General features: G+C 41.2%; 1 protein-coding gene across 3 annotated transcripts in view; it reads right to left on the reverse strand.

Moving 5' to 3' along the window:
• The window catches only part of LOC148028595 (UDP-glycosyltransferase 85A5-like), a 2,581-nt gene extending 453 nt beyond the window's left edge, over window positions 1–2,128 (reverse strand). Inside the window, exons 1-2 of one of the 3 annotated variants that reach the window (XM_087688858.1) lie at window positions 1,621–2,128; window positions 1–1,348 (exon numbers count right to left, since the gene is read on the reverse strand). The exon at window positions 1–1,348 is cut by the window's left edge and continues 453 nt beyond it. In XM_087688858.1, the coding sequence (XP_087544984.1) occupies window positions 312–1,348; window positions 1,621–2,092 (1,509 nt within the window). In that variant the 5' untranslated portion in view covers window positions 2,093–2,128 and the 3' untranslated portion in view covers window positions 1–311. Of the gene's footprint in view, window positions 1,367–1,620 lie in introns of all 3 variants that reach the window. The other 2 variants (XM_087688857.1, XM_087688856.1) reach the window with 2 other exon arrangements.
• Between the last annotated feature and the right edge of the window lie 24,177 nt (window positions 2,129–26,305).

The raw sequence follows: 26,305 nt of genomic DNA on the forward strand, positions 1-26,305 counted from the left end.
TAATTTCTAGATCCTAGTTTCTCTGAAATGTCAAGTAAAATGACAATCTTAGAAAGTTGCACCATAGAGGAATGACATACTATGGGGAGAGGGGGGAGGGGTTTTTAATTTGAGAGAGAGAGAGAGAGAGAAAGCCTAGGCCCTACAATGAGACGAGATTATATACATAAGGGAAATGACCTTGCTGTACAATAATAAGTAAGCAAGATTTGAAGACGAGATTATACAGTCGTAGCAGAGGAAACCATTAGGCCAAGCATGGCCGGAGATGAAACAGCAATAATGTAGAAAATATACCAATTTTGCTGACGCTAGTGTTTCAATGAACGGATGGAGTCGACGAAGCGATCGATGGAGGCAGCGGCGGCAGCCCGTTGGGCTGCGTGCTTCCAATGAGCGGCGGCGGCCCTGAGAGGGGCTGAGGAAGAAGGAGACATGAGGAGGGCGATCTTGTGAGTGACCTCGTCTCTGGAGACGAGGCCGGTGAGAGGGTGTCTGTCCAAGGAGAGGCCGACGCGCCAGGCGTCGCAGGCGCAGCGGCCGTTGGTGGCCTGGTCGCCGATGACCCAGAAGGCCAGGAGCGGGAGGCCGGCGGAGAGGCCCTCGAGGGTGGAGTTCCAGCCGCTGTGGGTGAGGAAGCCGCCCACGGCGGGGTGGCGTAGGACGCGCACCTGCGGGGCCCACCCCACCACCAGGCCGCGCCCGCGGGTCCTCTCTACAAACCCTCTCATCATCGTCGTCGTCGAATCATTGATCTGGTGGTCCCCGTCCGTCATGTCCGGCCCGCCCACAAGCACCTGGCCCTTCCTCACCACCCACAGAAAGGGCTGCCCGCCCGCCTCCAGCCCGTGCGCCAGCTCCTCCATCTGCCGCCCCTCCACCGTCGCCAGCGTCCCGAAACACACATACACCACCCTCCCCTCCTCTTGCCCGTCTAGCCACTCCAATATATGCTCTTCTTCTTCTTTCTCTTCCTCTTCCTCCCGCTCCTCAGCTAGCTGCCCCCCACCATGATTAATATCCTTCCGCACAGATATTGCCTCCCTGTCTTTACTCGCATGAGCACTGCCATAAGTCCGTGCCCTAGCTGTTCTCTGACCGCCCCCCTCCATCGATAGATACCATGGCGGCAGCAGCGGCCCCACTGCCAGCGCCCTCTCATGCTCCTGCCTTATCGCCGCCATCGTCTCTCCCTCCAGCTCCTCGAACGTGTTCAGCAGCACCCAATCTGACTCCCCCAGCCTCTGGAACGGCCTCACAAAGACATCGAACATGAAGTCGCCCTCGTCGTAGCACGTGAGGAAAGTATTGAACTCTTCGACCCTCAGAGCCGGGACGCCTGGGATGCCTGTAATGAATTCTGCACCTGTCCGTTAATATTCACCATCAGGTGATCATTATATATAAGCAGCCGAGTTTATAACTGATCACCACCACAGAGAAATATTCATGCTACAGCCACACACAAGCTGCATATAACCACATACTATAGTTCACTATACATAAGCGAGAAATTATTGCACTGTGATCGGGATTCCATCAGGAACACTAGTCTAATGGCGTCAACATTTAGAACACGAAGCTTGAATATTCCCTAATCACACCTTAGAATAGCAATACCTTCCGGGGGTCTGTACCCCTTGGCCACCATGGACACCGAAGTATAGCTCGCCGCAGACTGGCTCCAGAAGCTCACAAAAGGTAAGCCCAGCTTCCTAGCCACGTCCTGCGCCCGGTGGATAAAAGAGCTGGCGATGATGCAACTGATTGGAGGCCGCTGATCATGAGAGTCGACGATCCTTCTCATGAGGTCCTCAAAATTGCGGATCATGGAGCCATTTATGGCTGAATCCAGGAGTTCTCGTACAGGGCGACCATGGTCGGGGGGGAGGCCATCCGAAATGTGTGCAAACCGGATGTCCCAAGCAGGTTCGGCAGCTGGCAAGGATACATTCCTGTTCAACGCTGTGCTTACGAAGGTGATGGTGAAGCCCTTGGACGCTAACAAGCAGGAGAGATTGAGCATAGGATTGATGTGGCCCGATAAGGGAAGTGGCAGCATAACAGCGTGTAACTTGTTCCCTTCCTCCATTGCGAACGCTAGCAAGCCTAAAACTTCAGCAGTACTCCAAAGACTCGAGAGTTGCAAAAGGGCTGCCCTTGCGCTTTATAAGTGTACGTCAAAGAAAAGACCCAAGAGCTGAGCCACACGCCGTTGAAGTTTACCAGCACGGGTAATGGCAGTCCATCAACGCAATGTGTGGATGCCTTCGACCCCATTGGTGCTAGGCAAACATCAACTTCATAGCATCAATTGTTCCCACAAAGGTCTCAACCCCAAGTCATTTTTAAGGCGGTTTCGAGTTTCATATTTGCAAATATGTCTACATGGGGGTTGCTAAAACACTAGAAGGATACAAGAGTATAGCAATGGTCATTTTTGACGCAAATTAGCGGAGTCGCAACACAAATAACGATGGTGCTCAGGCGAAAAAAAGCAGCCCGAAACCTGAGCGCCGCATTTTGCTCGAACGAACGAAAGAGGAAGCGAAAGGGAGAGCGAACTACATCTTGCGTTTGAGAGAGAGAGGGAGAGAAAGAGAGAGAATGAGAGCTTCTCATCGCCGTCGCCGCTATTTGCTAGGAAGAGGAGGAAGTGTACGGAGGGCGAATAGGAACCACGGTCACAAAGAGGAGCCGCTGAATCCATCCTCGGGCCTTTGCAGTGAGTGCATTGTTCCATATTTGTTTGTTTTTGTTTATTCTTCTTTTCGTTTGCTTTTTTGTTAAAAATGATGTGTACTGAGAAAGAAAGAGAGGAAATGAGAGAGTGAGAGGAAGAGAGAAAAAGAAAGAATGAACGAGAGAGAGAGGGAAAAAACATTAAACATAATAGAGAAAGAGAGAAAAAGAGAGAGAGGGAGGGTGAGATGAGAATGAATGGATAAAAAACAAAGAGAGAGTAAGATCATGTTCTTTAAGTTCTTTTTTTCTTGTTTGTAAAGATACCCCTCGCGATCTTTAATTTCTTATTTTTTTATTTGTAGTGGTAGTAGTAGTTCTTTAATTTCTTATTTTCTTGTTTATAGTAGTAGTAGTGGTAGTAGTAGTAGTTCTTTAATTTATTCATTTCTTGTTTTTTGTAGTAGTAATAGTTCTTTAATTTTCTTTTCTTATTTTTAGTAGTAGTCATAGTTCTTTAATTTCTTCTTTCCTTGTTTGTTGTTATTGTTGTTGTTGTGGTAGTCATAGTCATGGTCATCGTAGTAGTCGTGGTCGTCGTAGTAGTTGTCGTAGTAATAGTCGTAGTAGTCATAGTAGTAGTTTTCTTGTTTGTTATTGTTGTTGTTGTAGTAGTAGTTTTTTTTCTTTTCTTGTTTGTTGTTGTTTAGTTTTCTTGTTTGTTGTTGTTGTTGTTGTTGTTGTTGTTTTTTCTTCTTTTCTTGTTTATTGTTGTTGTAGTAGTACTAGTTGTTGTTATTGTTGTTATTGTTGTTTTTTCTTCTTTTCTTGTTTATTGTTGTTGTAGTAGTAGTAGTAGTAGTAGTAGTAGTAGTAGTAGTAGTAATAGAGAGAGAGAGAGAGAGAGAAAGAGAGCGAGAGATGTTTTGTTCAAGGAAATGAGAGAGGGAGAGAAAGAGAGAAAAAAAAAAGAAGGAACAAGAGAGAGGGGAATATTTAAAACCCGCACTGCATTCTCCTTATCTCCCGAAGGGTGATAGTGCCTGGTTTCCATCTCCTCTTTCTCTCTAGTGGTCGTTGTGCTCTATGGGGAGCACCTGTTGCTAGAGGAGGCTCCACATTGTGCTGCAGGTGGCGGGCTTTGGCATGAGGCCTTCCCATGCCGAGAAACGAGGACATGCTTGCTTAGTGCCTGCCATGCAAGCTCGAGGAGGGCAAGATGGAGAAGAGACAGAGGTTGGGGGTTCCCTCCTTCTCCTTTGTAGTTGTCCCCTCTCTTTTAGTGGATGAGGTGGCAATGGTAGTGGCAATGGCAGCTTCTCTCTCTCTCTCTCCCTCTCTCTCAATCTTCCTTGTGTTGATCTGTCTCCCTTCTTCTCTCTATACATCTTTTCATCAACAAAAAGAAAAAGAGAAGTAAAGAAAAGAGCAAAACAAAGAGAGAAGAGATAATGCATTTACCTCAAAGCTTGAAGAAGAATCCTTTCGCGCTTCTCTCCTTCTTCTTCTCCTTCACGGGTTCCCTCATTCTTCTTTGCAGTTGTCTCCTCTCTTTTTGTGGTGGATTGGCGGTGGCAGTGACCTCTTTCTCTCTCTCAATCTCCCTTGCGCACGTTGATCTTTCTCACTTCATCTCTCTATACACTCTTCATCAACAAAAAGAAAGAGAGAAGTAAAGAAAAGAGAAAAACAAAGAGAGAAGAGGTAATGCACTTACCTCAAAGCTTGAAGAAGAATCCATTCGCGCTTCTCTCCTTCTTCTTCTTCTCCTTCACGGGTTCCATCCTTCTTCTTTGCAGTTGTCCCCTCTCTTTTTGTGGTGGATTGGCGGTGGGAGCGACCTCTCTCTCTCTCTCTCTCTCTCTCTCTCTCTCTCTCTCTCTCTCTCTCTCTTGCGCACATTGATATCTCTCACTTCTTCTCTCTATACACTCTTCATCAACAAAAAGAAAGAGAGAAGTAAAGAAAAGAGAAAAACAAAGAGAGAAGAGATAATGCACTTACCTCAAAGCTTGAAGAAGAATCCCTTCGTACTTCTCTCCTTCTTCTTCTTCTCCTTCACAGGTTCCCTCCTTCTTCTTTGTAGTTGTCCCCTCTCTTTTTGTAGTGGATTGGCGGTGGCAGCGACCTCTCTCTCTCTCTCTCTCAATCTCCCTTGCGCACGTTGATCTCTCTCACTTATTCTCTCTATACACTCTTCATCAATAAAAAGAAAGAAAGAACTAAAGAAAAGAGAAAAACAAAGAGAGAAGAGATAATGCACTTACCTCAAAGCTTGAAGAAGAATCCTTTCGTACTTCTCTCATTTTTTTCCTCCTTCGGGAGTTCCTTCCTTCTCCTTTACACTTGTTTCCTCTCTGATCTTCGTGGATGGCGGCAATGGCGGCGGCCTCTCTCTCTCTCTCTCTCTCTCTCTCTCTCTCTCTCTCTCTCTCTCTCTCTCTTGTTTACAAACCTATAAAATGCCATGCTCGGGTTCTGACACTTTTTTATGAAGCCCCTCTCTCTCCTGTTTTTTATTTCTCTCCATCTCTCTCTTCCTTCCCCTCCTTTCTTCTCTCTATTTCTCTCCCTCCTTCCCTCCCCACTCTCACCCAACTCATCTCATTGCAGAGACAATCAAAGATAGAAAATAAAAAGCTTAAGAAACAAAGATATTGAAAAAAATGTCACCCCACCTCTCTTTATCTCTCTCTCCCCCCTCTCCCTTTACTTTTCTTTATTAACCTTCTCTCTCATTCTCTCATTGTTTTCCTATTTCTCTCTCCCTCTCTCTCTCTCTCTATCTCTCTTTCTCCCTATCTCTCTCTCTTCTTTTCACTCTCCTTCTTCTCTTTACCTCACCCTTCTTTTCTACCTCCTCCTCCTCTCTTCCTTCCCTCTCCCTCTCTCTATTTCTCTCCCCCTCTCTTTATCTCTCTATTTTCCTTTCTTTGTTTCCTCTCTCTTTGTTTCTCCCCCCTCTCTCTCTCTCGTTGTTTCTCTCACTCATCCTCTCTCCCTCCCTTCATCTCTCATTTCTCTCTTCCTCTTTCTCTTTGTTTCCTTTCTCTCCCTCTTTCTCTCTTCCTCTCCCTTCATTCTTCTCCCTCCCTCTCTTTCTATGTATCTCTTTGCAAAGAAAAACAAAAAAAGAAAACAAAAGAACACAAAAATAAAGCAAGAAGAGGCAATGTACCTACCTCAAAGGCCTGAAGATGAAACCCTTTGTACCTTCTCTTTGCACCTTCCCTCACTTCTCCCTTGCACACTTCCCTTTCTTCTTCATGTATACCGGCAGCGGCGATGACAATGGTGATGAGCTCCCTCTCTCTCTCTCTCTCTCTCTCTCTCTCTCTCTCTCTCTCTCTCTCTCTCTCTCTCTCTCTCTCTCTCTCTCAAAGCTTTAAGCTCTCTCACTCTCTCTTTTATTCTTTCTCGCAAATGTTTTCTCAACAAATGTTACGCTCAGGTTTTCGAAACTTTTTCCTCAGACCGGCGTCGCTATATGCGTCGCTATTTGCGTCCCTATTTGCATCGCTAATAGAATTAGCGACGTAAATAGCGACGCTTTTAGCGACACCGCTTTTTTGCATCACAAATGGCCATCACTATTGCCCCATTCCCTTGTAGTGCACTTGGAAGGTACTACCCAATCTATACCGTCAATACCAAAGGAGACAGGAAGCCTTTCAAACTTTCCTACAACCTTGGAACCTAAGATGGAGGCAATGATCGATGCATTGATGCCCATGGATGTCGAGACATCTGATCCGCTTAGAGAGGAAGTATCCATACCATTATATGATGGGTGCCGAGTATCTCACCTGAAGACACTGCTTGCACTTCTAAGTATGCAAGCAAAATACGGGTGGAGCGATACAAGTGTGATCGAGTTATTCAGGTACCTTGTACGTATACTTCGTTGATTTTTTTTCGGCACTATCATAAAAAATATTTGTTCTTTTTCAAGGTGTTTTATGATTTTTTTCAAGTTACTGAAGTATCATTTATTACCACTTGTAAATACCATGCCTGAGCCTCATGATAATGCGCAACATGTTTTACGAAAGCTTGGCATAGACTACAACAGCATCCATGCATGTATCAACAATTGCATACTATTTCAAGGAGAATATGAAACTATGGAGACATGTCCAAAGTGTGGTTCTCACAGGTATTGACACGACTTGCAAGGGCAAACCATCCCTCAAAAAGTTCTTAGATATTTTTCGCTTATCCCTCGCATAAACCACATGTTTTGTACATCCGCCATGGCAAGCTCGACAACGTGGCATGCGCAAAATAGATCCACAGGTGGAGTTCAATGAATATCAGCGGATTCATGGGTATATTAACTCTATTTCTAGGCTTTGCCTGAGAGCCAAGGAATCTTTGGCTCGGTCTTACTATGGATGGCGTGAACCCATTTGATTTACGCTCAACTTCTTACAGTGTGTGGCATATAGTCCTTATCAAGTACAACATCCCTCCATAGCTTTCTACGAAGAAATGACATCTCATCCTTAGCTTGCTCATTCTCGACCGCTGCAAAGTCAAAAACATGGATGGGTATATTCGTCCATTAGTCAATGAGCTTAATATTTTATGGAAGGAGGGGGTCACTGTGGAAGATATAAACAAGCGCGATGGTCGACGGTCTGCCAATATTCAAGCCATTCTCATGTGGACCATACATGACTTTCTAGGATTTGGGGAGTGCTCAAGTAAGTAGACTTCCGTTCTCGTTAGTAATATCTATCATAGCTCGTTCAAGTTTGTATTCACTGGATAGAGGTGTTGGGACAGGTCTGGTTACCTCAAGTTATCATGCATGTCCATTGTGTGGGCCACAGTTAAACTCTAGAAGATCATGAACCAGGAAGAAGATGGTATATCAAGGACACACCGCTTTCTTGCCAGAGGATCATGAACTCACGGAAGGTTTTCTTGGATGACCTCTAGAATGTATGAACGCCCAAAGCTAGTACGAGCTAAAAATGGTCCACATGAAGTCACATCCAAACGGAATGCAACGGTTCTTACTTTTCTACGAGTTGTCGTATTGAACCCACTTACATATCAACCACTTGTTGGATCCCATGAATATTTTCAAGAATTTGGGCAGCTTACTATGGGACCACAATACAGGAAAGAGAGACACTGTAGGGGCATGAATGGATTTGAAGGAGGTAGGCAAGATGGAGACGCTTTGGCCACAGTCGAGTGCCGATGGTCGCTTGCAGCTACCTCGCATTACTTGGATTTTGTCCACTAAAGAAGAGTGTATTGTGAAGCAAATCTCAAGTCTATCCGCACTCCAATGGATATGATGCATTCTCTTAGGTCCGCATTTTCTAAAGATGGCCAATTATCAGGGCTAAAATCCCATGATTGGCATAAGATATGTCAATTTTGTACTACGAATGGATTGTAAGTAGCCTGCATATTTTGCTATTTGGAGTGTAGTTGTTGTTCATAATGCTTCCTCATTTATGGCAGTTTGTACTACCGATCGCGATTGTAGGATGACTTACTCCAAAAATATGCAGAGTGATTTACAAGTTGTCAAATTTAGTGCAATTGATCTCGCAAAAGGAGATCAAGACATCCCCTATTGAATCCGCAAGGCGGGGAGTAGTGGAGACGGTCTGTCTCTTTGAGAAATACCTGCCCACCAGCATGCTCACGATACAAATTTACCTTCTTGTACATCTTATAGATGAAGTGGAGATTACTCGACCTGTCCATACGTGATGGATGTTCTTCTTGGAGCGCTTCATGAAAACCCTAAAAGGCTTTGCGCGACAACGAGCTCGGCCAAAAGGTAACATGGCTGAAGGTTAGTTGGTATCTGAGGTGTTAGCGCATATTTCATAGTAGCTACCAACGATGGATTCAGACAACAGTATGCTACGGTCACTAATGGACGATAATAGATTGATCGGAGATGTGGTGGTTGAAAATGGAGTAGAAAAAAGAATGGATATTGTAATGCAATAGTCTAGGAGAAAATGAATCGCTTTTGTATGTTGCACCATGTCTCAATGGAAACGTGGCTCGCTAGGTACAAGCAAGCAGAAAAAAGCGCGATCTGAATTTCGACGTAGTACACACCATCGACAAATTTAATATCCTAAGGGTATAGAGGAGATGCTGCAATTTATGTCAACGCGATGGTTGCATGGAGCTTTGACCGCAGCGTCTTATGAAAGGGCAGAGGTCTCAACCGAGGAGTGAAAATTCTCGAGGGAATATTATTATGATATGATACATGTCACAAAAGTTAAATCTCTCTTGTACGTGATTTTAAACAGATAATTTTCTATCCAAACCCCTAACAACCTCGATGGTGGTATGTTATACCTTCAGCTCCCCGAAGTGCAAGAATATATAATCAAAGCAATGTTCCCGACGTAGATGAGGACAGTATGCAAATAGAGGGGTCGATATTGCAAGGGGTTAAGGCCACTGAAAGCTTGAAGCATCTAGAGGAGCCAGAATCAAGTAACAATGATGGAAATACAAGAGTCTAAGAATTCTTTGAGAACGAGGTGGACTCATCCTTTTGTGGTGACATGTCTATTAACCTTCCAGTATATGTGGAGTTATGTCAGGAGATTGACATGTGGGACCATAGGGTACTTCATACTTGGAGCATCCACCTACTCAATTCGTTGACGAATTGCTTATAAGGATACATAAGATATGCATTTTAAGTAAGATCATTTTTTTAAGATTTATATTACCGTGCTTTGCTTGATTTATATTAATTATACTAACATCAATTTTTGTCTGTGCACGTGACCTTTGTGGATATTTAGATCAACAAGATGAGTCGAGAGATGAGTGATAAGGAGCTACAGGAGATCTTCACGCGTATGTCTCCAGATCAGATGGCTCAATTCAGAGATATAGCGGACTAGAGCTATCTCGGACACCATTAGGCCATTTTGCTAGATCTACTTCGGTGCACTCTAATGTTTCAATTTTTATTAGACGAGGTCAATGCTCCAGACTTGAAGGGAGTGGTTCTAGGGGATGCTACGGAGACGTGGATGCAGTGAGCCCATGGTCGCCTCAGGATACATGTGCTACTCCTCGCTCTCGTGCAAGTTCGAGAGAGGGTAGCTCAGGTGGTTGTTGTGGAGATACTGACATAGTATCTTCATCTCGTCATTTTGCTCGAGTTGTGTCACCTATGGGATTTGTCACACCTATGGGGATGTCTACTCCTGTCATTCCAGCTTTTGCTCAGCTGTTCCCAGGTGGCACCCCTATGGATGCTACTCCAAGAGATGCTACCCCTGTAGGTACACCAGATATACAGGGGTCTCTTCGATATGCCCAGGAGCGTGGTTGCATGTGGAAGAGGACACATCTTAGGCATACCTCAAAAGGTTATGGATACCTTGTAGATGATAGGACAGGAACCATCATCATGAATGATGAGGGGAGGAGGGTGATGGCTCGTATAAGAGAGTTATGCCAACAAGTTTTTTGGCACAACATCTTGAATCATTAGAAGAACATATCAGAGGGGAGCAAGGACTACATAGTAGCATCCTTGCATATGAGGAGTTTTCGGTACCCGCCGCAGCAGATAGATTTTCCACAGGCTAGATGATGGAGTGCATGCATGCGTACATGTCACACAGACGATCAGATGCACACAAGATACTTAAGAGTGGGGCCTCAAAGCCCGAGTGGCTAGACGCAGATAACTGGCACTGACTCAGGGAGGAGGCTATAGATTCTCTAGGACGTTGGAAATAGCAGCGCGAGGCGGCAAGGGCACGACTGGAGGCAGGAGTAGTCCATCATCTTAGGAGTAGCGGCCACAAGACATATCTAGAGGACTTTGTAAGTTTTTCTTGTGTTCTGCTTGCTTATTTTTTTGTAATATCCCTTGTACTGACAATCGTGTTTCTAACAGTTGTATTTTATTTTCTTTGTAGCACTCAATTACAAACCGCGATCCCACCGGCCTAGAGACTCGATATGCAGAGAGACACGGTCTCACTGCATTGATCAATCGATTGTATGGATGCAACGGCCCTATAAGTCACTCATCTTTTTCATCCATAGTTACTAATTTTAATTAAAATGCATTATTGTATGGTAGACTGATGTGTAATTGTTCCTTTTTTTGCAGAGTCCGTTTGATACTCTTTTATGGTGGGATGAGCTTTCGGATGGCGAGGATCTATAGCTCACCCTTAGATCCATGGAGCGCACATGCTCTTCTTTTTTGGTCATGTGATTTGTGTAGGCATTTTCTATGCACTATGTTATTATCATCCTTTGTATCTTACCATGATTGTACCCTCGCTTTCATTACGTGATCTTGTATTTATTTTATGTAGCACAAAGCACTGGACAATGAGGTAGATACTCCCTATAGATAGAGCACTTTCTCCTTTCATGTACAACAAGATGCTGCAAACCACCAACTTTGGAGGCCCCCATCATCCACTTGACATACCTTGGGTTTTCCATCCAATCATTACCAAAGCTTCCCAATCAACGAAGTTTACATGTGGCCTTATCATTACCCCACCAACCACTTGCCAGAGCCCACCCTTCCACAACAAAGAGCTCAAAGTGCCATGATACTAGCACCCAGCACTCGTCTCGGAGGGGGGTAACGTTAACCTCAATTCGAGATGGCATTACCTCAATTTGAAATGGCGAAAATATGAAGCAAAGAGTGAAAAAAGGACAGAAAAATAGCAAAGTTGCAGAGGCGGCCCCTAAAGCTAAGATGAGGCAAAAAGTGCAATTTTAAATGGAAGGAGCCTCAAAAAACTCTAAAAACTCTTGTAAAAGAGCGTCAGGATCCCTCCTGTCCCATTTGTAAAAGAATAGATGGGTGTGGGCTTAAGGCATGAGGTAAGAAGAGGGAAATAGAAAAAATGACCTTACCACAATGGCCGGTCATGTAAAAAGGAATAGGTGCCTATGGGATTTTAGGGCTTGTATATAAAGTTCAAAAAGTAAATGGAAGCTCATTCTTTGGTGTGTGGCTAACAAGAGTTCTCTCTTTTTCTCTTCTTCTCTTCACCTTGCTTGTGTGTGTGTGTGCTCTTGAGAGAGGGAGTGTGAGAAAGTGAGTGTGTGGGAGTGAGGGATCAAGAGGGTGAAGCTCTTCACCATCTCCTCTTCTCTTCTTTTCTTCTCTTCTCTCACGTGCGCACGGCTATGGTGGATGGAGCTCGATGGAGGAGGCTTGAGGATGCTTGAGCTAGCATCTAGGATCGTGGAGCTACCAGTGTGTGTGAGGGAGGAGGCAACTCATTTCGGTATCAAAGTAAGCTCATTACAATCGTAGGTTTGAAGGCACTTCGGCTAAGTGAGAGGTAGCCATTAGAGCTCGCTTGAAACGCTTGAAGCAATAAGCGGTCCGTGGGTCTTGGCGGTTGAGTGTGAGCTCCCTCTATATGTGCCCATCATAGTCACTTCATTCTTTATTCTTTCAATGATTTTGAATAAAGGGAAGGCCAGTCACAATGTGTGATTGTTGAGGTTCCCACATCTTGTATATGTCTCTCTCTCGTGCTCTTGCTCCTTCCACCATAGCTATTGCTTCTACTTCGGGCCCACTCCCTTTAACTAGTATCAGAGCCAACCATTCAAGGAGCTTCTTCATCCTTTGCTTTAGCCCAGATTCAAAGCTTCACCTCAAGGTTTTATGGCAACTATTGTTTCTTTCTCTCTAGGTATGCATTGAGTCTTTCCTTCTTCTAGCTTATTCCAAATTGCTTTGGGCTTATTGAGGAGCTTCTCAAGGCTTAACTGAGCCTTGTTGAGTGCTTATTGAGCTGAGAAACAGCCATTTTATCCATTTTGAGTGGATACAAAGCATGTTGTAGAAGTCATGGACAACTCTAGCAACATGATAACACTCTTGTATTTTAGCCATAACTTTTACATACGGTATCAAGTTTTATTTTGGGTCGGTGCCTATATCTGTCCTGCTGTTGTCACTTATGTATTCATCTTACATGTCTATATATTGAGCTTTTGTTATCATTGCTCAGTTGTGCCTTTGGAAGATCACTTATGTTATATGTGAGACTTACTATATGCATGATTATTCTACCTATGGGTGTATCTCAATTTGACACATTGACCTTTGACAATTCTTGGTGCTAGTTGCCATTTTTTCTTGGCAATTACAATTTGCATTTTATTTTATGATGATAGCTCTTACTTGCCTTTTATTTCTTATTGATGTACTCTATTTTTAACATGCTATAACTACAATTTATTGCACTATTTATGAGGGCAGTTACCTTCTCTTGACAGTCTTTTCCTTAGTTTGTGGACAGATCATTACTTTGGTAGCATCTCTTGTCTCTTGCTTGATTTAACAATGGTTTTGGGGCTGATTTATGAGATATCATAGCAGCTTATTTTGCCTCTTTGTGCAATTTCTTGGTCTCATTATGGCTAATGGCTCTTGTGACAATGCTATCTTCAATATTAAGAAACTAGATGGGACCAACTATAGCTATTGTAAGACTTAGATATGGTAGGTTTTAGTGTAAAAAGTACAAATTAGACCACTGAAAAATGGGGGTGCCAAACCCAAAAACATTGCAGTTGAGGATCAGGATAAACTAACTATAGAAGTCCACAATCATTTTATCACTATCTAACCAGGTTCACTACAATGTTGTAACTAAAAATTAGACTACATTTGAGCTTTCGACACATATTAAGAATCTTTATGACAAGCAAAGTCATGCATCTCAAATGTATTGGCTAATACAATTGATGGACCTTCGCATGAAGGAAAAAACTTCTATGTCTACACACTTGAATGAATTTCACTCCATCATCAGCCATTTAGCTTTGTAGGAGATTGAGTTCAAGGATATTTTGCATGCTTTATTTCTACTTAATACTCTACCTAAGTCATGGGACACTTTTTGTGTAGCTCTCTATGCTAAGGATGGGCTAAAATTGTAGGATGTTGAGAGTGCCCTCTTGATAGAACAACAGGTGAATAGAAAGAATGTGGATACTTCCCGTACATCACATGCATTGATTGTGAGAGGCCGGCACAATGGAAATGGCCATGGTAAAGAGTCCAACATGTCTCAATCTAGGATACGTAGAAAATCTCGCAGTAAATACCATGGCCACAAGTCCAATCTTACTTGTCATTAATGTGAGAAAGCAAGTCATATTCAATCACAGTGCCATAAATTACGTAAGGACAAGTGCAAGAAAAAGGGAAAGGGCAAAATGTAGGAAAGAATGATTATCGTAGCATTGTGTCTAGCAAGTCTAATGTCGATATTGAGGAGATTAATGTGGTGCAATCTAATGTTTCTAATGATCTTATATTGGCAATCTCTTCATTGGATGCTCCATAGTATAGCTAGCTGATGCTTTGTCAAGATATACTCTATGTTGGTTGATAGATTCAAGGGTTTCCTTTCATGTGACCCCTTATAGAGAGTGGTTTCACTCCTATCACAGTATGACTCGATCTGTCCATTTGGGTAATGACCTAGCATTGGCGATAAATGGTATTAGTGATGTCCAGTTGCATTTTGGTTAAGGTAGCATGTTCACTCTTCATGATGTATGTCATGTACTGGCTCTCATGACGAACAGCCTTATCTATGCTCCCACCTTGGATGATGCAGGTTATATTGTCTCTTTTGGTAATTCCTCATGGAATCACCCATGGGAATCTTGTTATTGCACATGGTGCTAAGTCTATACACTATCATTTACTTGTATCTAGGTCAATTGACCAATTTTGGATGCGGCTGCAGTTCCACATGTATCTCTTTGGCATCATCACCTTAGGCACATGTATCTCTTTGGCATCGTCACCTTAGGCACATGTCTTTGAAAAGAGTGAAAATGCTTACCAATTTGCAACATTTTGGCCCTAGACTATGAGTATTTTGAGTCTTGTGATCATTGTTTATATGGCAAGCAAACACATAGCACTCATAAGAAGTCTAGCATGAAGTGCATGGTTGAGCCTTTGGCTCTTGTTCATTCGAATGTCTATGGTCCCATGCCCATGCCCTGTCAGTCACCAAGTGGTGCAAAGTACTGTGCCATGTTCATTGATAATTGCTCACATAGGGTTTAAGCTTACCCTATTAAGTAAAAATCAGATGGCATGTCTATCTTTCCGTGTTTGCTTTCTCTTGTTGAGAACTAGTTTGCTCATAGGCTAAAATGCCTAAGGTCAAATAATGGGGATGAGTACGTCTCGAAAGTTTTGGAGAAATTTTGCGATGATCAAGATATTAAGCATCAATTGACCACCTCTTATACCCCTCCCCAAAATGGTATTGTCAAACGTATGAACCAAACAATTCAAGAGAAAGTCCGTAGTAGTATGCTTAGTCAAGCAGGCTCACCACATCATCTAACCCAAAGGCTAGACCCACAATGGTCACCTTTTGGCCATCTAGTCACATAGACCTCATCTAACATACAAGTCATGACCCACCAATGTCCAAGCTCACACATGGCTTCTCATAATGGGGACCTTACAACTTTGAGCACCATGGATCATTGGTGGCGCCTTACAAGGGTAGGGCATTGAGCATATCTAACATTAGGGACGTAGTAAACCTTGTGTACTTTAATAATGGGATTTTTGAGAGGCTCAACTTGGATGATTTTCATCATTTTGTTTGTTGGATGTCATAGTCACCCATGGTCACATTTAGTATATTTCTTTGAATTTGACCAACCATTCCTTGTGGAAAGCCATATAATGTGTGTCTCAAGAGTCTAAGAACCAAGTGTACTCTTCTTTAGAATATTGATGCAACACCCATACCTTAGTAGCCAAGCTAGTGACAATACTAGTGAATCTTTTGTTTCATAATTGCCAATGCCAACAAAGTAACCTTGCCTCTTAGAGTGATTTTTATTAATCCTTTCTTTGTACAAACAATCCTTCTCTGTGTGCCCTTACTTTTTACAAGGATTATAGATGAAGTAGTAATGAGGATTTCTAATCATAAAATGAGCCTAAGCTGACTTGTGATAGTTGGGTTTGTGGGTGAGGAGTACTTAGGATACTTATGGAGTTGGAGTTAGGAGTGAATTTGTGTTTGGAATGACAATTGTGGAATTTATTGTGAGATAGCTTTGAATGATAAATAGTCAATGCAAGAGCTTTGGTTTCTTGAATGGTGGAAGAAAAAATAAAGGAGAGGTTGTGTCCCTTATGACTTGTTCTTCCTTTGTTCTCTTCATGATAGCCTGAAGCTGATTGGTGGAGGTTTGAGAAATGATAAAAGCTCCCCATGATAATGGCAGGGATGGTAGAAGAAACATGGCTTGTAATTCCTTAAGAGTAATCAAATCATATATTCTTCTTTTGTGCAACAAAGATTACCACTATTCTTAGAACTTCTTTGCAAATTAGTCCTTGTGCATTGTTGAAATAGCTAACTTTTTAAGCATAGTAATTTGATAAACTATGTATGTATGCACATATATATTCTTAAGTAAATCCCATATATATTTGGTTGTAGGGTTTTTCTCATTGGTTGTACTTGCCAATGTGCACAATGGATAAACATCTCTACTCTTGCAACTATATCTCTTTGCATTGAACCTTGTTATTCATGACATTATTATTGCCCATTCACAATATTCCAAAGATTAGCTTGGGCTAGGTAGAGCTCCATCCTAAATTTTGAGACTCTAGGTTTTTCCCTCGTTTTTCCATTGAATTGGAGTAGCAACAACAAGGGCCATTGGATAGGAAGATGAGGGCAAGAGATATAAGAGGATAAGAGAACTATGGTGGTGAGATAATGTAGAAAAGAGATAGGCTTCATATTCAAAACCATGGTTGTGATACCATGAATTGAAATAGTAGTTAAGTAGACAAGAAGACACTATGCACAATGTAGGGGGAGAGAGAGAGAGAGAGAGAGAGACCAAAAAAAAAAAACACACACACACACACACACACACATAGAATAAACTATTTTATATTACTCACGGTTGTTTAGATATACAACATATTGCATAGAGTAGGTGAACCCCTTTGTACAAGTATCTATGATATTTGTGTGTGGGAAATGTTGGGATCCATTTCTCCATACAACTCTAATCCTTATATTTTTTTCCATCAAGTTATCTACCCTAGTACAACATGTACTAACATACTCCATTTATTTAAAATCTTCTTGTCTTATGGAGCGTAGGTAAATTATCACGTTCATATATCCACCATTATAATGATCCTTTGCTAGCAACACAATTGAATTTCTCTTGCACAAGGGTCTAATTAAAGTCTATTAGAAATTCTAATTGGTCTGTGCATATGAAACATTAGATTGGCTTATATAAGGCCCTTTCCCTCACATGTGCACCAATTCTTATCACTTAAAATACTTAATTTAAAGATCGTAAGTTTTGATTGATAGTTGGATCCACTAAAAACAACCTCTAGTATTGAATAAATTGTCAAATTCAAAAGAGCTACAAATTTTGGGGGAAAGCATGTCTTGATTTCAAAATTTAGGAGCACTTTAGTTATAATAGGATTCAAAGTCTCTAATTTTCAAGATAAAACTTACAAATTTTGGAGGTTGACAGTTTTTGTGTGAGCTTTTAGAGAATAACTCAAAAAGCAAGAATCCTCAACTCGTGTTGCTACATCTAAATCTCTCATGGATGTAAAACTCTAGGTGGTGTTGAGTTTCCTTCCATGTTAAATTCTAGAAAAGTCATAAGGCAATCAACATTGTTCAATTTTGACCAAAATTGTGTTTGCAAGAGGTACGCATACATCTATATCTATCATGATTGTATAGTATATTGACATGTATTAATAAGGTGTCTATCCCTATGGTAGGCATTTGTAGTTGGCATGAAAATAAAATAGGACACACACACACACACACACACACTCTCTCTCTCTCTCTCTCTCTCTCTCTCTCTCTCTCTCTCTCTCTCTCTCTCTCTCTCTCTCTCTCTCTCTCTCTCTCTCTCTCTCTCTCTCTCTCTCTCTCTCTCTCTCTCTCTCTCTCTACATACACACATAGAGGATTGTTTCACTACCTAAGATTCAAGTCACCACCATGCATGCACACACACACGCACACACACATGTATCTCCAACTCTATGGTTTGTATATCCCTAGATGTATCATGTGCACTTGTGTGTGTAGGTTTTGATATGTTGCTTGCCTCCACATGTTCACACCCATTCTCATGAATCTAGATATATGGATGCACACTTATGCAAGTAACAAGTATACAACTACAAACATGCCTTTAGGTCTATAAATGGAGTTGTGAGTTAGGTTCTTTAAGTATAGTATCTTAAGAATATATTCATTCAAAACAATTCAAAGTTAAGTCCTATACATGATAAGGCAATATCTCATACTATATACTTTTCAATGGTGAGTATATACATGATAAATTAAGGGAAGATTCTAAATTTAAGTACTCCAAAAATGTATAAGTTTTTTAAAAACATTCATCCAATCTAGTTTAGAAGTTTTAGTACCACCACAACTCACAAAAGAGTTTTGCACCTTATCTTAATTCTTCTTGGTGCCATGTATGCTTATGCTTAGAAAGAATTACTCCCACAAATTATGTGCTCTCTTTAAAAAGGAGTAGTCTTTGTAATTAATTAACTAGTCATTCATTCATTACCTACAAAATATTGTTACTATAATTTGCAACGTCATGCTACTTGCTAACTATAGCAGCTACGTTTACCCTTAAAAAGTTGTAAGCCTTTGCCTTCCTTTTATGGGGCTCCATATATCCTTGATTAGTGTGTGAGATACACCAAGTGGCTCTTCTCAAAATCTCTTAAAAGTTGTTCTCTAAGAAACTTTTGAGTGAAGCTGCATTATAGATGACTTTCTTTCCATGAACACATCATTATGTACTTATTTTCTTGACAAACTATTTGTACATCATATATGCTTTTCACTTTCAACACAAAAATCCACATGCAAACAATACAATGGATACAAAAGTCATGCATGTAAAAGACCCCATATTTTGAAGTTTTTTTTTTAGAAAGCATATTTTGAAGTATTATGTTTTTAGAAAACATATGAGGGATGTTTAGAAAAAGATCATGCTTTTGATCCTACATGATATGACAATATGTGTATCAACAAGAAGGGATGTTCTCATGTTTGAACGTTTAGTGGAGGCAATGAGTTAGCCATTGTTTCAATAAGTAAAATTTTAATTAGATAAACATTAGGGATTATGGATGTCTTGGTAAATCCTATTAAATTTGGTAAAATAAATATATCCTTAAATTTAGACATCGATGCAAACTCATGTGGTATATGATAGTTGAAATTTGTGCGTGCTAGGTTTGAGAAAACATATTCTTATAGCCTCATAAACTTGTGGATTGAAAATATAGAAGACTAAAATGTCTAATCTTGTAATTGATTTCATGAGTTCCTCTTCCCAATACTTTATAATAGCTACAATGTCTAGTCTTGTAATTGATTGCATGGCTTCGATTTCATGAGTTCCTCTTCCCAATACTCTATAATAGCTATAATAATTGTAGAGCACTATGGATCTAGACCATTTCTAAGTCATCATTTTTCTTACACTTTAGATACATTACAATGCTAGATATTGGTGATGCATTATGTTTCATGGATTCAAACATTGGGAGCATTGTGATTCTTTTTAAAGGAAGTAATTGGTTTTCCTTCTCCATCTCTTTTTCACAACTTGGTCATGCTTTCTTTTGGAAATAACCATGAGTTTTTGAGTGTGTTTTATCCAACATGAGGGACCATGTTATCCAATATAGAAAGCTAACTTGTAATGGTTGAATACCCAACCAAGGCATTTGAACCTTCAATATAATGTCTAAAGTGTAGGATTTGACTCATCAAAAAGGAGCGTTGGCCTATACTCTCCTAAGAATGGAATGTGTCCTTTAGATGTGGTAATGTCAATGTCTAGGTATTTATTGTTCTTAGCTTGTTTTGAAAGTGTACTAAACATTGCATCAATATCTTCAGGAGTGTGAGCAACCATCAAGATTCCTCTTTGAATGTTGCCCTAGCAACTAATAATGATATTAAGTAAAAATGTACCAATTGTTATTTCCTAGAGACATTGTCCACTCCTTCTAAATGTTTTGAGTGGTATGGTAATGAGCCAATGGTGAAGTCAAAATCAATAGTCAAGAGCTATATTGTAAAGTATCCAAAACTTTTTCATCAATGTCCATGTGTTCTCATGCCATTCAAAGAAATAGATAATGGATAAGCTTAGTCTATATCATTTGATTGAACCTTCTACCTTGGATTTCCTATTTGTGATCGGTCTATTTCATATGTATATTTGTGGTTCGATCATAGTAGGCATTGTTCCCTCCACAATAGAAATGTCAACATGACCATTGTTATAGCATGTGCACTCTCCACTCTTAATGCAACTTATTTCTCTCCTCCTAACACCTTATACCTACAAAATGAAGCAATACTTGGGAAAATCATTTGGGAAAATTTGACATGCTTGAACTAAGTCTTCCATATTGTATTGAAATTATACATCAGTATCTCCTTTTGATTCATACTATTTACTATCAAGTTTATTTCATGCAAATTTCAACTTTCTTGTAAACCTCTAGAACCAATAGTTGTTTATAATATGCAACGTTATATTGTACAAGTAAATATGTACATCACCCTCTCAATGGGTAAAAACAACAATATTGAGGTCCAAAAGAGCCTAGATATGTGCTTTCTAGCAACATCCTTCTTGGCAATTCCTTTTGACATCTGATAGGCTTCCACAAAAATCTGATCATAAAGGCTAGACACTCATGCAAAGGTGTGCTTAATGTGGCCAAAAGCTAGATTATTCCTATGATGGCAAATCCTAAAGAGGGTGATGCCATGAACTATTCCCTAGACTCTCTCAAAAAATTCATTGAGACCACCACAATCACCATGTAGCAATTGTTTCCACCCCACAATGTGGTGCAATTTAAGTCTCTGCATGGTCTGCTTGATCTTTTTCCAAAGAGCTTGAACTTCATCGCACTCCCAAAAGACATGTTTGATACTCTCTTATTTCCTCTTACAAAAGACACACATTTGGAAATACCTACACAACCTTAAATATATGGTCCCTTGTTGCCAATTTGTTGGCAATTATTCCCCACATTGGCACATTAACTCTATAGGAAGGAGTGGCTCTCCAAACCTTCTTGAGGTACTTCTTCCAAGTTTTAAAGGTTCCTCTTTACTCTATTTTTCTCCATGACTCCTTTACCCTCGCTGAAAAACACCTAGCATTAGGCTCCTTAAAGTCGATTTTGGCTTTTATAGCATTGAACAAGTTTCCCATATTGGTGGTTAAGTATTTAAAGATATTGAATGTATTTGAGGATATTGAATGTGTTAGGAATGAAAGAAGTGGGACATCTAACTTTCATCTTCAATATGGTGTCATGAAGCCATTCAACCTTATGAGCATTCAAGACAAATTGTATAGGTTGAGGGATCATGATCCCACACATTTGCTAGGCAACAAACTCCTTTTTTCTAAATGCAAAGACTATTCTTAGCGATATCATCTACATAGGCATAAGAGGTCAACTAAAGAGTTTTTCCATGTGGGGAACCCTCCCTTGAAAATGAAGACGCCATTATGTACAGATGTGGACTATAAGGAAGGGCATAATGATCTAGAATAGAAAGTGATGGACAACCATATCCCAAGAGGCTAGGCTTGGGACCAGGAACCTATGAGGAGGCGAGTTGTAAGCTAGATGTGGCCTGAGAGTAGAGAGAGCCTAGAGGGGAGAGGGTGAGTAGTAGTTCAACTAGCTTCAACACCCTACCCAAAGTCATGATATGGGGCAAAGGACCATACTCAAGGGTGAAAGGGAGGGAAGCCCAAAGGAAGAGCATATTTAAGGGGGGACAACCCTAGTGCTTGAGCACACCCAAGAAAAAGGGGGGGCTTTTCTAAAAAAAGTGCATTTAGCTTCCACCCTATGACCAAAAGAAAATATCATGTAAGTTAATTACTAAAGATAAGCAACTAATTTCAATATTTTATTTTCAGCCTATTGAGAAAGAGAACGCATGTGTGTGAAAAACATCCACAACATGTTGAATCATGTGAAGATCCCAAGATCTTCAAATGACTTTTTTGTGAAGAAATAAGTGGTGTTGATGTTGATGAATGGACAAAGTGGGGGGGAAAGCATTGATATCAACATACCTCAATCTGCAAAGCTTATGGCAATCCACCAAAGAAACATATATGCATCCAAACAACACTTGGCAATGGCAAGTGAAGTTGATGATTTGTTCTGTGCATTTACATGTCACAATGGACAAAGAACCCATGCCTCTCAAACTACCAAAGACTTCGTCTTTCAGTTTCAAATGGATAAGACAAGGTGTCCCCCAATAAAAAAGATTTCTAATATCTATAGTAGAAAACTTGCTAGATGTTCATATGTAAAACATCCAGTCCACCTTTTGAAGAAGCCTCTAATAGTGATTTGTTTTGTACATACTGTGTTGGGGGTAAAGGCACCTCTGCCTAGCTGCCCGTGTATTACTACACTAACAGTACCCGCCACTACACACTACAGATAGCGTCATCGTCACTTTATTCTTTATTCTTTTAGTGACACTTTGAATAAACGAAGGCCCACTCACACATTGTGACTGTTGGAGTTTCCATTTGGTCTCTCTCTCTTTCTTGCTCTAGCTCTCTAGCCATAGCTCTTCCAAGCAAGCTTCGATCCTTCTCAGCTTTCAACTAGTATCAGAGCATGGTTGCTCGAGCATTCCGACTTGGTTTGTGACTCCTTCAGCTTCCTATTGATTACCTACACTCATTGGGTCTCCTTCCTGGCAGCCATAGCAACTCTCCCGAGCTCCCGTCACTCCCCGGCTTCCCAAGCACCTACCTGGTCCATTTGGGCACCCTCAGGACATTCCTTCAGAGGTATTGAAGCTTCTCTTTTGTTATTTTACTTCAGTCCACAAGTTTTGTGAAGCAGGGCAACCATGTCCTCTTGCTTCTTGTGATGCCTACTCTCTACCAGTGACTTTGCCCTTCAAGAGGGAGCTCCTAGGGGTCCTTGACTACTCCCTTAACCTTGCCTTGACCTTGTCCAGCCCTTCCACAGGTCCCAGATCAATTTGGGCTAGCTTGAAGACCTACAAAAAAATAATCATTTTTTACTTCATCCCTCCCTTGACACTCATTGGCAGCTTGAAAACACTTCCTTTGGCACTTGGGAACACCCCCTTGATACTCACATTGATGATTGTCATTGGCATTGATTTGTGGATTGATTTACCTCAGTCCAAGATTGTTTTCCACAGTCCATAGGCAGCCACAAACATCAGTACTTTATGTTTATGCTTGGTTGGCATTGACATTGGTTGCTCGGTTGATCCCGAATGCTAACCTAATGTATGCCTATGATATGAGATGCTTTTGGGGTTGAATTTGCTCATGCATCCCAAAACAGGGCAGCCCCCTGTCATTACACTTTATGCTCATGTTACATAGTCATGTGATGCTCGATTATGCCCGATTGGTGCCTATACATATGGGGAAGTATGACTATGGTTTGTCTATGGTTTTGAGCTTGGATTGAGCCACTGTTTGCTCAGTTTTGGATGTTTATTTGCTACTGGAATATTCAGTGCCAAAGATTATTTGCTTAAGTTTGGGTATGCCTATTGGATTCGGGCTATGTCTTGGATGTATACATTGATGTAGTGACTCTCAGAGATCGACATAGATCTTGGATTTGCCTCGAATCATTGGTTGAGCTTGAGCTCACTTCACGTAGCATTGGGATCTTCATCTCTAATGTACCTATGGCATGCACTTTGCTTATGTGTGACCGGTCTTGACATGCTTAGCCTATGCCACTATTACATGCACGTTACATTGTTTGGAGTTGGATGCTATTAAGCCTTGCTTTGGCTTGACATTTGATTGCTTGAAGCTTACTTTGGCTATTTCTCAACTTGCTAGAGTTACAGTTTGGATGTACTTGATGTCTATGGATGCTATGTATGGATGCTACATGACCTATATGCTCATGAGGTCTTATTGATGCTTGATCTTGGATCTTCTAGCATTGGTGCTATCATATGCCCTTGCTGAGCTTCTTTGCTTGATATTTACGGCTTTTGTGCCAGTGGGAGCGTCTTGGCATGCTTGACAGGCATTGAATAGGCAGTTTGTGCTACTTGAGCATTCGGATACTTGAGACTGGGACCTTCACTTGGATGTTGCATGGTTGATATGCGGTGGTCCTCACACATGTACTTGGGCTGATTTGGGCTTTTCACTCCCTGAGTATACACATCTTTGTGTCAGGTCTTGCCAGTACACAAAGGGTGTGTCAGCTTACTGATGGATTCATTTGACATGCTTGGGTGTTTGCTCAATGTTTGTATGATTGTCACTTGCTAATTTATGCCCGCTTGATGCCAGTCATGCTTTGACAGTCATAGTGGTTGACTTGCTGTACTCATTTTGCCTACAATTTGCTCTCATTATACCTGGCTATAATTTATTACAGCAAGTAGTTATGCATGGACTAACATGAAATTTTCATGTGGAATCATTTTGATTTTATGTACTTTTCATGGTACTTGGTGGGCAACATCATTAGCTATCAGTTCATGCTCATTTTGTCTTGGTTTTGGTGGTATTTTTGGTTGTTTACAACAGAAAATAGCAAGCAGTTTTGAACTATCTACACCATTTTGGACTGCAATATGGCATCTTCTTCCACTAATAGTGTTATCTTCAACATCACTAAGCTTGATGGTATGAATTATGCCTATTGGAAGAGCCAAGTTTGACAGGTATTGGTGTAGAAATCTTAGATTAAGCCATTAAGGATGCATGGCGAGCAACCTAAAACTATGACTGATGACAAATGGGATGAGCTTGATGAGTTATGCAAGTCCACCCTCATCTTGTCTCTCACTGAACAGGTGCACTACAATGTGGTGAGGAAGCATAGAGTGCTTGGCAACTTTGTGATAAAATTAAGAATCTCTATGACAAGAAAATTCTAGCAAGTCAAATGTATTGGGCTAAAGCAACTAATGGACCTGTGCATGAAGGAGAATATGATCATGTCTCCTCATTTGAGCCAATTCCATGCTATTCTCAAGAACTTGACTTCATAGGGGTATTATCTTCAATGATGAGATTACTCCGTTGTTTTTGCTCAGGATTCTAAGTGAGTCATGGGATGTATTTCGCACTGTCTTATGTGCTCCTGCTACTTTTTTGAACTTGCATAATGTAGAGAGTGCTCTTCTGCAGGAAGAGATCAATCGTAAGAACTTGGATGCCTCTTGTGTATCGCATGCTTTGACTGTTAGAGACAGAGATAGTAATGGAAAGAATGACCATGGGAATGGCCATGGCAGAGACTCGTAGAGGTCTAGGTCTAAGTCGCTTGGTAAGTCACACAGCAAGTCTTGCAGGAGAAATGCTAGTGTGACATGTCACCATTGCAACAAGAAGGGTCATATACGTCCACAATGTCATGAGTTGCGCAATGAGAAGCGCAATGAGAAGGGGAAAAACAAAATGCATTTGTGCATTGAGAAGCACAATGTCATAGTAAAGAATAAGAAATAAAGATGATAGCTTTTGGGCTGAGGTAATCAATACATTTGTGCATGTCATCAATAGATCACCTTCTAGTGGTTTGGATTTCCAGGTTGCAAAGGAGGTATGGACTGGGAAACCTCTGTCTTATGAGCATCTATGTGTCTTTGGATGTGAGGCATTCTACCATGTTCCCAAGGACAAGCAGACTAAGTTGGATCCTATGAGTGTCAAATGTATTTTCCTTGGCTATGGAGATGCAGGTGAGATGGGTTACCACCTCCAGGATCCACATGCGCGGAAAGTCATCCGCAGCCATGATGTAGTCTTCCATGAAGACAAGATGCATCAGCAGCCTAAGAAGGTGGTAGAGATACGTAGGGTTATATTTCAAGAGAAGCCATGTGCTCCTACACAGCCAGTTGGATAGCCTGTAGCAGCAGTTGGTACACATGTGTTGGACAAGGAGCAGAGCCTGCAGTGAGATGGTCTACTAGAGCTAGATGTCCAAATGATAGATTTGAGCCCTCGATGCATTATGTCTTGGTTACAGATACATGAGAGCCTCTCACCTATGATGAGGCTATGCATAGGGGTGACAATCACTCCTAGGAGAGGGATATGCAGTCTGAAATGGACTCCCTACATAAGAATATGACTTGGGATTTGGTTGCATTACCTAATGGCAAGAAGGCTTTGCCATGCAAATGGGTGTACAAGCTAGAAAGTACCCCTAAACACCAACCGGCTTATAAGGCAAGACTTGTTGATAAGGGTTTTAAAAAGGAGCATGGAGTTGATTTTGATGAAGTCTTTTCTCATGTGATCAACATGACCGCCCTACGCTTGGTTTTGGCCTTAGTCATGTAGCTTGGCTTGGACATGTATCAGATGGATGTTAAGACTACATTCTTGCATGATGAGATTTGCATGGAGCAACCTGAGGGCTTTGCAGAACCTAGTAGGGAGCACCTATTATGTAAGTTGAAGAAATTCTTTATTGCTTGAAACA

Source organism: Lygodium microphyllum, chromosome 11, assembly GCF_053477565.2.
Source record: "Lygodium microphyllum isolate KBCC chromosome 11, Lygodium_microphyllum_v1.1.10, whole genome shotgun sequence".
Classification (NCBI taxonomy): Eukaryota; Viridiplantae; Streptophyta; class Polypodiopsida; order Schizaeales; family Lygodiaceae; genus Lygodium; species Lygodium microphyllum.